General features: G+C 47.9%; 1 protein-coding gene across 1 annotated transcript in view; it reads left to right on the top strand.

Moving 5' to 3' along the window:
• LOC6588153 (cubilin) overlaps positions 1-13,658 on the top strand; it is a 42,571-nt gene that overhangs the window by 1,952 nt on the left and 26,961 nt on the right. The window contains exons 2-4 of the mRNA XM_026984298.1: positions 3,014-3,132; positions 8,058-8,120; positions 11,922-12,740. Of these exons, the coding sequence (XP_026840099.1) occupies positions 11,930-12,740 (811 nt within the window). The 5' untranslated portion in view covers positions 3,014-3,132; positions 8,058-8,120; positions 11,922-11,929. The remainder of the gene's footprint in view (positions 1-3,013; positions 3,133-8,057; positions 8,121-11,921; positions 12,741-13,658) is intronic.

Here is a 13,658-nt window from a genome sequence, read left to right as displayed (position 1 = left end):
CTAAAACCGCACTCTTTACAAATTGCCTGAAAATGGCACAGACCCACATGGAGTCTCGTGCTTATATGTATGTATAGACAAAAGGCCACGCTGACATCTCTTAGTCATGAGCAGGAGCCTGCTGCCAACAATGGTGGGGCCCAAGATGCGGCATTTATATTCGAGGTCCTCCACTCGCTCACAGTGGCATGCAAAAATAATCATGCAACAACAGAGAGACACACAAATATAGATGTACTCGTACTCGCAGCAAGAAAGAACTTTTTGGAGCGCTCTTGCCGTGCACTTAGAGGAAAACGACGGCACCACAGCACGACAGGAGCAGCATCCACAGTTGGGGCAGGGACAGGGGCTACTGCCACAGCATCAACAATGGGGACAACGCTGGCCACGCCCCACACATGCCCGCTTGTCTGGTTGCCACTGGCGATTCAGCATCCATTCACTCATCCATTCATGCGCTCCACTCTGCTTGTGCAGCACTGGACGAGGACGACAACGACAACGACAACGTTGCCGGATATGGGAGTGGGTGTGGGTGTGGGTGTGGGAGTGGGAATGGGAATGGGGTGAAGGACTGGGGGGAAGGACTTGCATATTTGCCACATCGTTGTTGCTGCCCAACGTTATTGTTGTTGGGGGAACACACTTAAGTGGTCGTTCAGAGTGCGCCAAGTTCTGTTTATGAATAAGAAATAGTTTATTTGCAAAACGTTTACCCAGGCTCTATACACACCTCCCCTGCAGCGCCCATCGGGCGGTCAATTAGAGGAGCTCCGGAGGAGCGGGTTAAAACCCCGTTTTCTGGCTAATGAAATGATGCATGGGAAGTACGTTAAGGGGCATTTTCATAATTGAAAAAGTTTTCAATCCGAATATGGGGCACACACCCGGAAGCGGTGACATCCAAGCGTGGGGGTCGTCTCTCTGTGTGTCCTGGCAATTTCAATTCGCAACCTCAGGCTGCAGTAAGCGCACCCGTGAGTGCCATAAGCATGCGTCCAAAGATAATTGTTACGTCATTAAGTGACTGCCAGTAAAAGGCATGGGCAAACGAAATAAATAAATAAAAGACAATCACACAAGCGCACCCACACACACACACGCGGAACAGTCGCACTCACGCACACACACAAAACGCACAGATCCGCAAATGCTGAAGGAGGCTGAAATAATCGGTGCCTACTTTTGTGCGCATCTCACAATTAAATACATTGGCAGCGACATATGCGGCAAAGCGTAAACAAGCCCCCCGAATGGGGAATGGGAATGGTACATGGGACATGGGGAAAGCAAGAAAGGAAGAAAGGAAGAAAGGGAAAGGCAAAGGCAAAGGGAAAACCCAGGGAAAACCGAAGCAAAAACAAAGCAACGTTTTTCCTTTTGCCTTTTGCCATTGCCTCTGTCGCTGTCGCTGTCTGAGGCAAAATCAAAAGGGCGACGGCAGCAGAGGATGGCTGAATGGTGGATGGCTCTCTGCGTGTCTATCCATGTGACTCTTATTCGTTGGTGTAAGCTGGGCAGCGCAGGCGTGCTCTCTCTCACCCACACACACAGACACACACAGGCACACACAAAAAAAGGCACAGAGAGACACAAAGGATGGTTCTCTGTGGATGGGCAATGTCAATGTAACTGTTATCCAGCTGCCGCTCCAGTGGGTTTGTTTCCTTTCCCCTCTGCTGCAGAGCCCGACCCGATCCGATCCGACCTGACCCTCTATGCGATGGTGCTCGTGTGTTTATGCTCTGATTTGACTGCCACTGATAAGGAGGCACTACGCGCTTCTGCCAGCGGAGGGGGGTGAAGCGGGGGAGTGGAGCACTAGGGGAAGGTTGCTCTTTGCATTACAATTCGATCTGCCTTAGACACATTGTGCGTTGGTATAGTTGTAACTTTTTGCTGCCTTTAGGCGCGCGAAAGTTTACAATTGACTTTTAACGATATCACACACAGGCACACACACACACGGACACACAACACTCACTCGCACTCGCACTCACACAGAGAGGGAGAGCGAAAGAGAAACACTCTAACAGGACTAAACTTATGTGCGAATTTATGTGTTATCATTTATTGTGTGTCCTTTTGTGTGTGAAAACGTGCGCTTGGCAGACAGATATAGCCCTGCCACGCCCCAAAGTCAGCGGCAACGCACCGACACCGACATCGCACTCCACCGCCCACCGCCTGTCTGCTAGCGCCATTTTGTGATAATATGCTGCGCCTTTTGTTTTCACAGCAATAAAAATTGGTTGTAATTTAGTTGCCGCCTGCCTATTGTCTATCCCCTATCGCCCCCCCCCACTCACACTCGATGTGTCTCTGTGTGTGTGTGTATGCTTTGTTGTGATTGATACGGAGCTTGTGGCAGAGAGGCTTTGTTTGTTTGCCTTTTGGGTTCGTTTCGTTTCGTTTTCGTTTCCTCTCTAGATTTCCAATTAACTTTCGTTGATGCGTGTTTTATTTTAATGCCATTTGCGGCTGAACTATTTGTGTGGCATACTTTGCGGCTGCTCTGGAAATTTGCATAGTCATGGCCAATTATGGGCCCGGGAATACATCCTTTAATAATATCTATGCTCAGACATGTACTACGTGAGTCGCATAATGTTCTATAGGGGATTACTGCATCGCATCGCCGGCTGCAGTGCGTGCTGGGCAAATGAAATGTAGAAACACATATTATAGCCACTCGGAAGCTTCTGTTGAAGGAGTGGCACTTTACCTACATTTCTCTGTAATCTTTTACACACGAATAAGTAATTTAAATCCTCTAGAAATAGCCAAAGTGCCACTTCCTGAAGGGAAAACAGTTTCTTTGTTTCACCAACTAGATTCCCTTTCATAAAAGAGCCTTAAAATAATCTCGGAACTGTTTCCTTAACCCATTTACATATAGACCCTGATGATTTAGCGCAGTATCTGCATCAGAAGGCAGAGCATCTGGCTCCTGCCTCCTGCAATGACAATCTTTCACTTTTCTCATTTTCTCTTTCCATTTCCATTGCAGCCCAGAGCAAAGAATTTCCTTTCTTCGCCCAAACTGAAGCAATTAACTGAAAATGTAGCAGTGGCAAGAACATGGCCCAACTGGAACACCAAATGCCATGCGATGCAACTAGCATAAATGTGAGTATATTGTAGAGTGAAATGAAGGGGCCAAGGGGGGAGTGGAGTGTCGCTGCTAATTGCCTGCGAGTCTCAGGCTGCTGCTGAATGCGAAGCCAGAGCTAGAGCCTGAGCCTGAGCCTGAGTCGGTGCTTTTGTGAGTGCCGGAGCATTTCATTTGCTTTCAATTTGGCTGCTGCCATCTAATTGCTCGGCACTAATTTGGCGTCTCGCATTTCATTCGCCTTGTCGGGGTAGCCCATTATTAAAATTTCTCCTTGGCACCAGACCCACACCCATACCCAGTCCCAGCCCCAGCCCCAGCCCCATTGTGAGAGCTCTCGCTCTCCGTCCAACACTAATCAACTGATATGAAATGCAGCTCAGCTCGGGCTTGCCAAATAGCCAGAGGGCCTGGCCTGCCTGTCTCTGGCTGAAACTCCAGCTTATTGAATTGCCAGCACATTGATTCTTGGCACTAGAGAAGAATCCATGTTTGCCTGGCCCCAAAAATAGTAATTTGATTGTGGGGGTGGCGGTGCATCGATCCAAGTGCCAGCAGCAGATTGATTTACAGAGGTCTTAGTCCTAGTCTGGCAATAACTGATTGAGAAACGGGCCCCAGCTATTTGAGCAACTTGTGTAAGCCGCCTAATCATCAACGGAATGGCGTTTACCCTCAATCAGGGCAGATCAAAGCGAGTTTTCAGCCAGCTTCAGCAATTTTGGCACTCGGTTAGATGATCCAGGTCAGGCTGAGGATAGTACAGGTGCTGTCCCGCCATCTCTTATCACGTTATACAGTTAAGCTGAAATTTGATTTGATTTTTAATATCGTCATGCCTGGTCCCTGTCCCGGGTCCTGTCCCGAATCTCTCACCTAGTCCCTCTATCTGTGCGCCTGTGAGTCCTGGCTGGCTAAATCAGTTTTACAACTTTTATGTGAATCCTTCACCTGCTTTATTGTTGTCGTTGCCATTGCTGTTGGTATTGCCGTTTGCCGTTGCCGTTGCCGTTGCCGTTGCCATTGCCTCCAAGGAGTATAAAAAGCCGTGTAACATTACCGAGGACAACGGCAAAATGGCTCTGACAGCAACGACAGCAGTAGCAGCAGCAGTGGCAGCAGCAGTGGCAGAGGCAGTGGCAGGAGGAACACCAACAAGGTCCATAGTTAAACTCAAGCGGGGCTCCAAAGTACAAGATTGTTAGCATGGCGGAGGACACAGCTGGATCCAGGACGATGCCACCGAGCAGTGGCACAAAGGCAAACACAAATGCACAACATTCTTTCGAGGGCGGATGGAGATGGAGGACGATGCCCGCTGGGCATCGTGTTGGCCAGAGGAGACATGCGGCATGCTGCATGGGGCATGGGGCATGGTGACTGCGGTTTGCTTTGCCTCCTGTGGATCCTTTCAGATCCATCTAGGTGGCCTGTTGGCTGGAGCGGGGGCTGGGGCTGGCGCTGCGGTTGTGGCTTCTGCATTTGAAATGCGGGGAAATTATGCATTAAATCGAAACGAGGTGCGGGGCGGCTAAGCAGCGGCAAACGAGTGGGCGGCAAACCTGGGCGTGGCCCAGGCGAAAGTTGACACAAAAGCAGGCGTTGGCTTGTCTTAAGCGGGTAACGAGTCCGGGAAAAGTGTGAGCATGTGTGTGTGTGTGGTACCTTATTTGCATGTGACACACGCCCCCAACGTGCCAGCGATACCTGATATCCAAAAGAGGCGCCGCCAAGGTGCATAGAACTGGTACTACACTGGGAAAACCAATCGCCATGACATATCTTCAGAGTAATCAAAAGCAAATCGGAGAATACCAAATAGTTTTTGCCTCAAATGGAATGAACATAGTCCGAGCAAATAGTCTCTAACAAATAATAAACTTCACGAGGTTTCCAGAAGTTATTCTCCAGAGATTTCATAAAAGGCAGCTCTGAAAAAATCAGAAAATATTCTATGTAAATGTCCGGGACTCAACAGACGAAGAAACAAACATCCTGGGGGACATTGAATATCATGAGAGTTCCTCTAAAAACTTAAGAAAGGAATGCTTGGGAAGAGCAGAGCGTTAGGAATAGGAATCTGCCAATTATATAGAAAACTTTTGGGTCGTCGTGGTCGGAGCAAGTGAGATGAAGTACCCCCTAGTAAGTCAATATATACATAGGTCATACCCTCGATGCTTATGGCTTATGGATTAGAATTTCTTGGTTCAATTACTAACCCACATTGATTGAAAAACGAAACTCCATTTATTCCCTCAGTGTACTTGCAACTTTGTATGTTCGGGGGTGCAGCCAAAAGTCATCTCCTTTCTGAGAGTGCATCCTGGGCTAGTCGTGGCACGGGCTCCCTTTCATATCGTGTGGCACGTAGGTTCGTAATAAATTTGAAATTATGTGCACATTTCGTGCCGCAGGCTGAAGGCCAAGCAATTTGCAACTTGCACTTTGATAATTTATGTTGTATGCAACCCGGCGCCGGTAGTCATAAACATATATCACATCTGCCGTGCCGTGCCGTGCCTTGCCTTGCCGTTCCGTGCTATGCCGCCCATCCCCCCTGGTTACCATCCCGTGCTGTCATTGTCAGCCGCCGCCTGCAGAGTGCAGAGTGAATTTTTTTTTTCAATTTCCGCGAATGCGCAACACAAAGGACATGGTGTCAGGCGAATGGGGATTGATTATGCCGTCTGTCAAGGACACACCGACGGGCACTCGTCTTCTAGGGCCTCGGGCTTCCGTTTCCCCTTCAATGGCTTATCTCCTGTCACACGGTTCGACAGCTGTCCAAGGAGGCTGGACAGGCGTTGCCATAAGTCCGATTGAAGGGTATCATCGACGCAGGGAACCACACAAATTGATGGTCAATGCAAGCGACGCAGCTTAATATCACTAATTAAGGATTCATTCATCATCGGCCAGTTGCCACATGCCAGCCACATGCCATGTGCCGTGTGTCATGTGTCATGTGCCCACTTGGCACTGCCACCTGCCACTGACAGATGCGATCGTATATGCATGCGTGTTAGCTTTTGAAATTTGATTTACAATTTGCAGCCAAGTCCCAAAACTCAATTCGGTCCTTCCGCCCAATCAGCCCTTCCATATGCAGACAATTAAGTCAGCATTCAGCATTGAACACAAACCATGGAAACCATTACGCAGCCATCAGATTTAATTTCGATTAATTAAAGTCCGCATTGAAAGGATTTCGCTTTGTGCCAGCGCTGCACTTTGCCAAGGTTTTGCATCGAATGCGATTTGATAAATGTTGAATTTGTTAGATCCCCCGCAGGAAGCTGATTCAATTTGCTGACTTGGCTGTGGCTTTCATTAGCCTCGTCGAAGGGTGGTACTCGTAGTTCCATAGCCCTTTGGGTAAATCGAGTTTGGGTCGTGGATGGCCACTGCAGCATATGCATATTTCATGTAGTCTATCATGACTATTCCATGGCAAATTCCGGTACCTCTTCCTGTGTGCCTGCTGCTGCTGCTCCATTGATTTTGGCAATCCAATGGATTTGTCTTTTTCCGCTTTCCCCCTTTTCCTGTGCCGTGCCTCCTGCCTGTGTTTGTGTTGGTGCTTGTGTTTACCCCAAAACAACAGGCAGTATCGTAAACAATTCGATTTTGACGCACACTCGGTGTGGCAGGGGCAGGGGCGGAGTGCATTCGTTCTAATCGGATTTTGTTGCAGCTGCGGCCAGAGCTGGCGGGCAACGAAAGCTGCTGCTGCCAGGAAATTGATATCAAAAGCAATTTGGCAACGCTGTCAATGCGGGTGGGGTGGTGGTTTGAGGTTGGGGTCTGGTCAAATGGCATTGAATTGGAGTCTCTTCCTCCTGTACTACGCTGCGTATGCGCAACGGAAAAAGGAATCATAATCTTTGACACTTCAATTTGATCGCCCGGTATTTGTAAGGCCTTCGACAGCACAGCAGAAGCTTTCTAGGGGCTCAAATGCTGCCTCCAAGCCGTGCCTCCAGCTCCTGACGTTGATGAATATTGCTACAGCGATAAATTCAATTACAAGAGCCGGGGCTGAGTCGAGTCAAGCCAAGTCGAGCGCTATAACTCAACTGACAGCAGCGGCTGAGAACTCTTTGCCGCCCGCCGCCCGCCGCCCGCCTCCACCTCCGTCTCCGTCTCCACCACTTTATCCACTCGACTGGGCCCTTAAAGTGTTGCCTGGGAATTGTTAGAGAGAGCCACCAGACACAGGCACAGGCACAGACTCAGGCAGAGGCCCAGCAGATAGGGACACGCACAATGCAAAGGCGGGGGAAAAGGCAAAGGAAAAACAGTTAAAAGTAAACAGTGGCAGCCCGGAAAAAAGAGGCACAACAACATAAAATAAATGTAATAAATTTTAAACATAGAGATGATAAATTGCTCTGGGACTCGGCTCAAGACGCTGCCAGTGGCAGTGGCAGTGCCAGAGCCAGTGCCAATGTTGCTTCTGCTTCCCTATTCTCTTGCACCATTTTTACAATTTGTTTGCGGCTTCCCCCCTGTCGTGTCGCTTGTGGCACGTGTGGCTGGCATTTTTATCTACGAGTATTTGGCAGCTTGCTTTGCTTGTCGTTGTTTAATTTAGTTTGGAAGCTCCGGAATTGATTCGCTCGGAAAGTTTCGTTGCCCCTTTTCTATTTATATTTCCATTTGAGATACCGTACTTTACAATCTTTTTGACACGCTCGCGCCTTGCCGAAAAGTTTTACAACTTGCTACGAAAGTCGCATTAATGTTGCAGTTGCGTTCTGTTGTGTTTTGTCCGTAACTTTTACTTAAGTGCTTCCAGCTGTTAGCTGGTTCTGTTCTACCAGCGATGCAGATCCTTAACAAAAACAAAAACAAAAACAAAGACAGAAACAAAAACAAAAACCAAAGGCAATACAAAACTAAACTATAACAAGGTCTTTACACTTCTATATCGTTGCAGAAACTGAAAGGATTCCGTGATTAGGACGTGTTGTACCCTAACGCTCTAAATGCAGACGATATGGTGAGTGATTTGATTCCATCTAAAGTGCACATCAACAAGTAGAGCTTCCTGTTGATTAATTTTAAATGCAACCTTCCCCGAGACTGCCAGCGACTGGCGGGGGAGACAGACATCATAAACATGCACATAAATCATGCATTACGCATACGCCGCATGTGCCCAGGACTATTAACAAGCGCATTGCATATTCATGAAAGTATTTTGATGTTTTGAAGTGCACATTGCACAACCAGAAGAGGGGATAGCTGCAGTCACAAAGAGAGAGTGAGAGAGACACGCAGGACAAGTTTTCTAATTAAAAACTACAAATAATTGTGACTCATAATGAGCACACAAACACACACGTACACAGCCAACAAACACACACACTTGAAGCTCTCGGTGCGTCAACAAAAGCCAAATTTAAATTGCAATTTGTCTCTGTGTTGCGGTGGCACACTCTGGCGTTGCACAAGCCTGCCTTTTGGGCTGGGGCTGGGGCTGGGGCTGTCGCTAATTTCCATGGTGCTGCAGCTGCAGCTGCTGCAACACGATGATGATGAGGTTCTTTGGTTCTGGCATCGTTGCAGCCAGGCAAAGGCATTCCATAACGAGCTGTGCCCGTTGTTGGTACAACTAAAGAACTTTAATGACATAGTTTAAGCAGAATGTTAATCAGTCGAATGAAAGGCATTTTGCTGCCACCACAGCAATAGCAAATGGCAGTGTTAAAGCGCACAACAGATGCAGATACAAATGCATCTGCAGTCGCGGGAAAAGCCATCCAGCCAGCCAGTTGTCTGCTCTGGAGATGGCTAAATTTATGCCACAACTCGCGGCGTGGAAGTAAAGTGTGGAGTGCTCTATCTTTTTGTGCAACTGATGATGATGGCGGCGCCGCTGCGGATGGGATGGCAACCAGCCCCATTTGTTGCAGGCAACCATTTGCTGGGTTTTTCTTGGACCCTCTGCTGAGAGTTTAATAACTATTTTGGAGTGTTCGCCACGCTTAGAGAGTGGCATTGTGCTGAGACTGCATTAAACTACAATTTCGATGCAACATCACGCTTGTGTTACTCCTAGAGTGGTAGATGCTCTCCAAATACTAATAAAGCACATAATATCCTCGAAGACCATCCATCAAGTCTGAAAGGGCATCGTGCAGCGGTTGCTAGAGCTGTTGCTGCCACTTTTTCCCTCACTTTGTGCCCGCTTTGACGTGGTTCCCGGCTTTAGTGTCTTCTAATTGGCTCTGGCTGGCTTTTAACTTTTTTCCCCCGTCTTTATTATTTTCTCATTATCCGCGTTTGTCTGCCCCAACAGTCGCAGCAGCAGCAGCAGCAGCAGTAGAAGGGGCAAGCTATTCAAGTTTCACTCATTAAAATGCTGGGGCAAACGCACAGTTAGCTCGGGTCAAAGTATTACCAACTGCAACAGCGAGGAGCAAAATAATTGCCACAGCCGCAGCAAATGAAACAGCAAAACAGGTCAGCCGCAAGAACAACAATTGCAGGTGGTATCGTAAACAGCAGAAAGCACCGAAAAGAGCAAAAACATTTGAATAAACATTTGCCCAAAACAAATTGCAATTCATGGACCGCATTTCCCACTTCCATTTTCAGTCCCATTTCCCACATTTTGTTCTCTGTTTTCGCTGTCCTGTCTGTTACTGCAGTTGGAATTTCATAATTGCGAGTCTGTGTGTGTCTGTGTCGCTGTGTGCAGGAGTGCAGCAAATATTTTCCAATTATGTGGCAGCCACATCAAAGGCGGGGCAGAACAGGGACAAAAACAGGGACAGGGACAGGAACAGGACAGGACACGGCGAAGTTTTAGCTGCCTGACAGCTTCTTTAATTATTCAGCAGGATACACACACATGAGCACACACATCCTTTCTGCCAGCTGCCCGGAATTAATGGATACAGTTGAAACGTAACAGAAAACACCACTCAGCACAACCCTAAGCCCCAGCTGCCTGCTCGACTGCCTTGAACCCACTCGACACTCGACACTGGACACTCGCCATTCGCCATTCGCCTCCTCACCTCACATAGTTACGCATACGCCCTGATGACATTAGTGCAGCATTGCAGACAATTTTCGTTTTGCCAAAAATGGGAAAGCCACAGGAGCACCAAAGCACCAGAGCAGCGATGTCCGGCAGAGGACACTCGCACACCATCTGAGGAAGGAAGGACGAAAGGAGTCGTAGATGGGTGCGTGTGCGTCGCAGTTTCACGTTGATTACGAGCCTTTTATGGCCCTCTGCTACGTGTGGGCGTCGTTGCTTTGCCCTGCCTTGCTGACTACCTTGGACATAATGTCTATGCGTTCATTGTTGCAATTTTTACTTTATTATCAACGTCTGTAATCACCATAGCCTATCCTGTCCCCTACCCTTCACCAATGGCAGGAGGGGGGAACTTGCTGCGGCGTCTGTTATTGTTGCCAAAAACATTTCGAGTGGGCCAGAAATATGATAAATGTCCGGACTGACCCACTGGGCGTGGCATCGGGCGAATGGTTTATCTAGTGTTCTGGCAGATTATTTATGATTATTCCGCATATTTTAATGGCAGGCAAATGAGGAATGTCCTGTCCTGAGCAGGGGCGTAGTCAGGGGGATCTCTACGGAAGAATGTCTAAAGGGTTTCATCATTTTTATTCCGAAATTTCGCTAGAGTTCTCCACGTTTCCCATACATACGAGTATTTTCCTGTTACGAGAGTCGCTCCTTCTGTGTGTACATGGGTCTACCAAAAGCTCCATCGGCTACTGTCAAATAACAGCTGAAGTTTTGCGCTTACAGTCCCATCCAAAAGCTTGTGTAATTTTACATTACATCTACGTTACTTGGTTAAAGCGCTTGGGATATGTTTTCCATCAAAGCTTTGCACTGCTTTACAACTTTTACATTGTGTAAGCGAAAGCTCTTGGGCAAAGTGCCATAATGCAAGTGTTCTGCCATACAACGAACACTTGATATTCGCTGGAAAATAATTATCCAATATTTGATAACTTAAAGTACAGCCATTGTATCGACACGAGTAAAAAACCCTTCGACAGGTAATAAAATTCATTTCCACTCATTTCCTTAGGACTTCGGCGCAGAAAATGTCGAGTTAAGTCGCAAATCACGTGTCTGTAATTGGTAAAAAAGATTTTGGGGGTGTATTGCAAATTCTAAGTGTAATGCTGGGATCCAAAAACTCATCCAGGCCCACAACCATATTTTTGTCTCGTGCAAAATACAATTGTTGCACAGTGTAGGGGAGTACTATCTAGTCAAAGATGCTGCAACAAGTTTCGCATCTCGAACTTTGAATGAAATATATAGTATGGCTGGTCACTATTGATGATGATGACGATATTTCAATTTCGCATCACAGCGGTTTAAGCCCAGTTTAAATGCAAATAAAACTCGTAAAAGGATGGCAAACAGCCAACGAAATAGGAAGTAAGGACCCTCATTCGAAAACCCTTTGGTAGGAATGGGGCTCGTGGAAGCAAAAGGATTGCCCGGCAGCGTCTGGTCGAATAGGGGGCGTGCCAGTGGAAATTGATTAAAAAGACAAGAACCCCAAACTTTTTGTTGTTGCTGCTGTCCATCAGGCAACTCTCTCGCTCTGCTGCTGTGGCATGTAATCCTGGCCCGGGTGTACAAGGAATCGATAATCAAAGCGATTGGAATTATCAAAAGTGTACATCGGTCAACCCGCTTTTGCCCTTAGTCCTTTTCAGATGGAAGTGCATACACTTTTTTGTAACATACGAACGAGCATCTCTAATGGTCCATTCTTCTTCTTTAATACCGTTTCAGGGCACAACATGGCCTCAGCACAGATACGACATTTCTATAACACACCAACAACAATTTCTTCAACAACAACGACACGACAACTCTTACAACAAACACTGCAGCAGCAGCAGCACACGAACAACTGCAACAGGAACAAACGGAAGCAATTTCAAAGCGAAACCTTTTTATACCACACAAAAACACAAAGAGAACCGGAGGCAGCAGCAACAGCAACAACCGCAACATTATGCCAGCCAGCACAAACAGGAAAAGGAGCAGCAACAAAAGCAGCAGCAGCAGCAGCAGCAGCAGAGGCCGGGGGAGCTGCAACAGATGATGCACGAGCGTGGGAAAGTCATAAAGGTGCATCAGCCTGGCAATGGACCACACCTGAGATCGCTGCCACAAGCCACAATCACGGAATGCTGTCCGCAGCTGGCCGCCGGCAAGGACAGCCATATCCTCTGGCATTCGGCGGCAGGACACATGAGGACGCTGCTACCACTCCTGCTACTGCTGCTACTGCAGCTAAACAGCAGCCATGCCTGGCTCTGGCTGCTGTGGCCGCCTCTACAGGGACTTCTAAGCAGGCTGGCCTCAGCAGCAACACGACCGGTCCTCGCCTATCACGCTTATCTTCCAATGCCAGTCAAGACTCTACGAAACCACAACGAAAGCTCCTCCATCAAGATGGGGCCTCGAACAGCACCAGCCCTGGCGAGAAGGCGGACACTCACAGTCCTCCTGCCCCAGTCAGCATCTTCATGGATATGCAGAAGTTTGCACGCTCTATATTTCCGCTTGTTATCATCTTCAATCTGCTGCCCTTGTTCTATGCAGGTAAGTGACGCACTCAAACCACTCTATACTTTACTTGTGGCACCACTAATTGAGACAATGTCAGTGTCAAGTGTCCGCTCCGCTCCGCCACTGCCCACTGCCCACTGTAGTGGCATGGCATGTGGCAACATTTGAAAGTCTGGCTAAACAGGACAACCAGAGCTCATTATTTATGTACCGAATGGAATATGTATCGACTGCCTACGGCCAAAGGCGGACAAAAAATTTAATGACCTACAAATGTGTGCGTTGCCGGCAGGAAGGAAAGGATCCATCCCACTGGGGATGGGGATGGTGCTGGCTGGGCAGCTGGGGTTTTTTTCCCTTTAAATCTTTTTGTGTGACATTTTTTCATCGTTCGGTTTTTTTGCTCATTTCTCAAAGCCCGAACAACAGCGAAATTTTTACAAAGTTTGGGGTCAAGCGTTGAGGGTTTGCTTGGAAGACAATGTGGCGAGCGGCTCGGACCTTCTTAATTGCATGCCACAGCGCCGCAGACCTTTTTCGGGGCAAAGTCGCTGCGGCTGGCTTTTGTTAATGCTATAAACTTATTAATTAAATGTGAACATAATTATTTAGGACAAGCTGCCAGTGCCAGAGCCGGTGCCAGAGAAGATTAAATTTGTGATCATTCCCCCGATAAACAGGGTGCCAGAATATTGGTTCTGGGAGGCAGCTCAGCTGCCTAATGTGGCAGAAGGCAAAGGCAAACAAAAGCGGCGCCATTTCAAAAGAAATCAATGACAATTCGTTAAACGTACCCTCCATCCCCACTCCCCACTCCCCCCTCCCCAATCCTCTCGCCGTCGTTTGGCCCCATCATCATCGACATTGAGCAGCGATTAAAGACAATTGAAGCAGCCGCTGCCGGGGCACAGATGCAGGCACCAGGAGGACTTTGCTTCTGTCTTCCTTCTT

This window comes from Drosophila persimilis, unplaced genomic scaffold, assembly GCF_003286085.1.
Source record: "Drosophila persimilis strain 14011-0111.01,24,50 unplaced genomic scaffold, DperRS2 tig00000000-arrow-pilon, whole genome shotgun sequence".
Lineage (NCBI taxonomy): Eukaryota > Metazoa > Arthropoda > Insecta > Diptera > Drosophilidae > Drosophila > Drosophila persimilis.
This window is presented reverse-complemented; position numbering and strand designations above follow the sequence as displayed.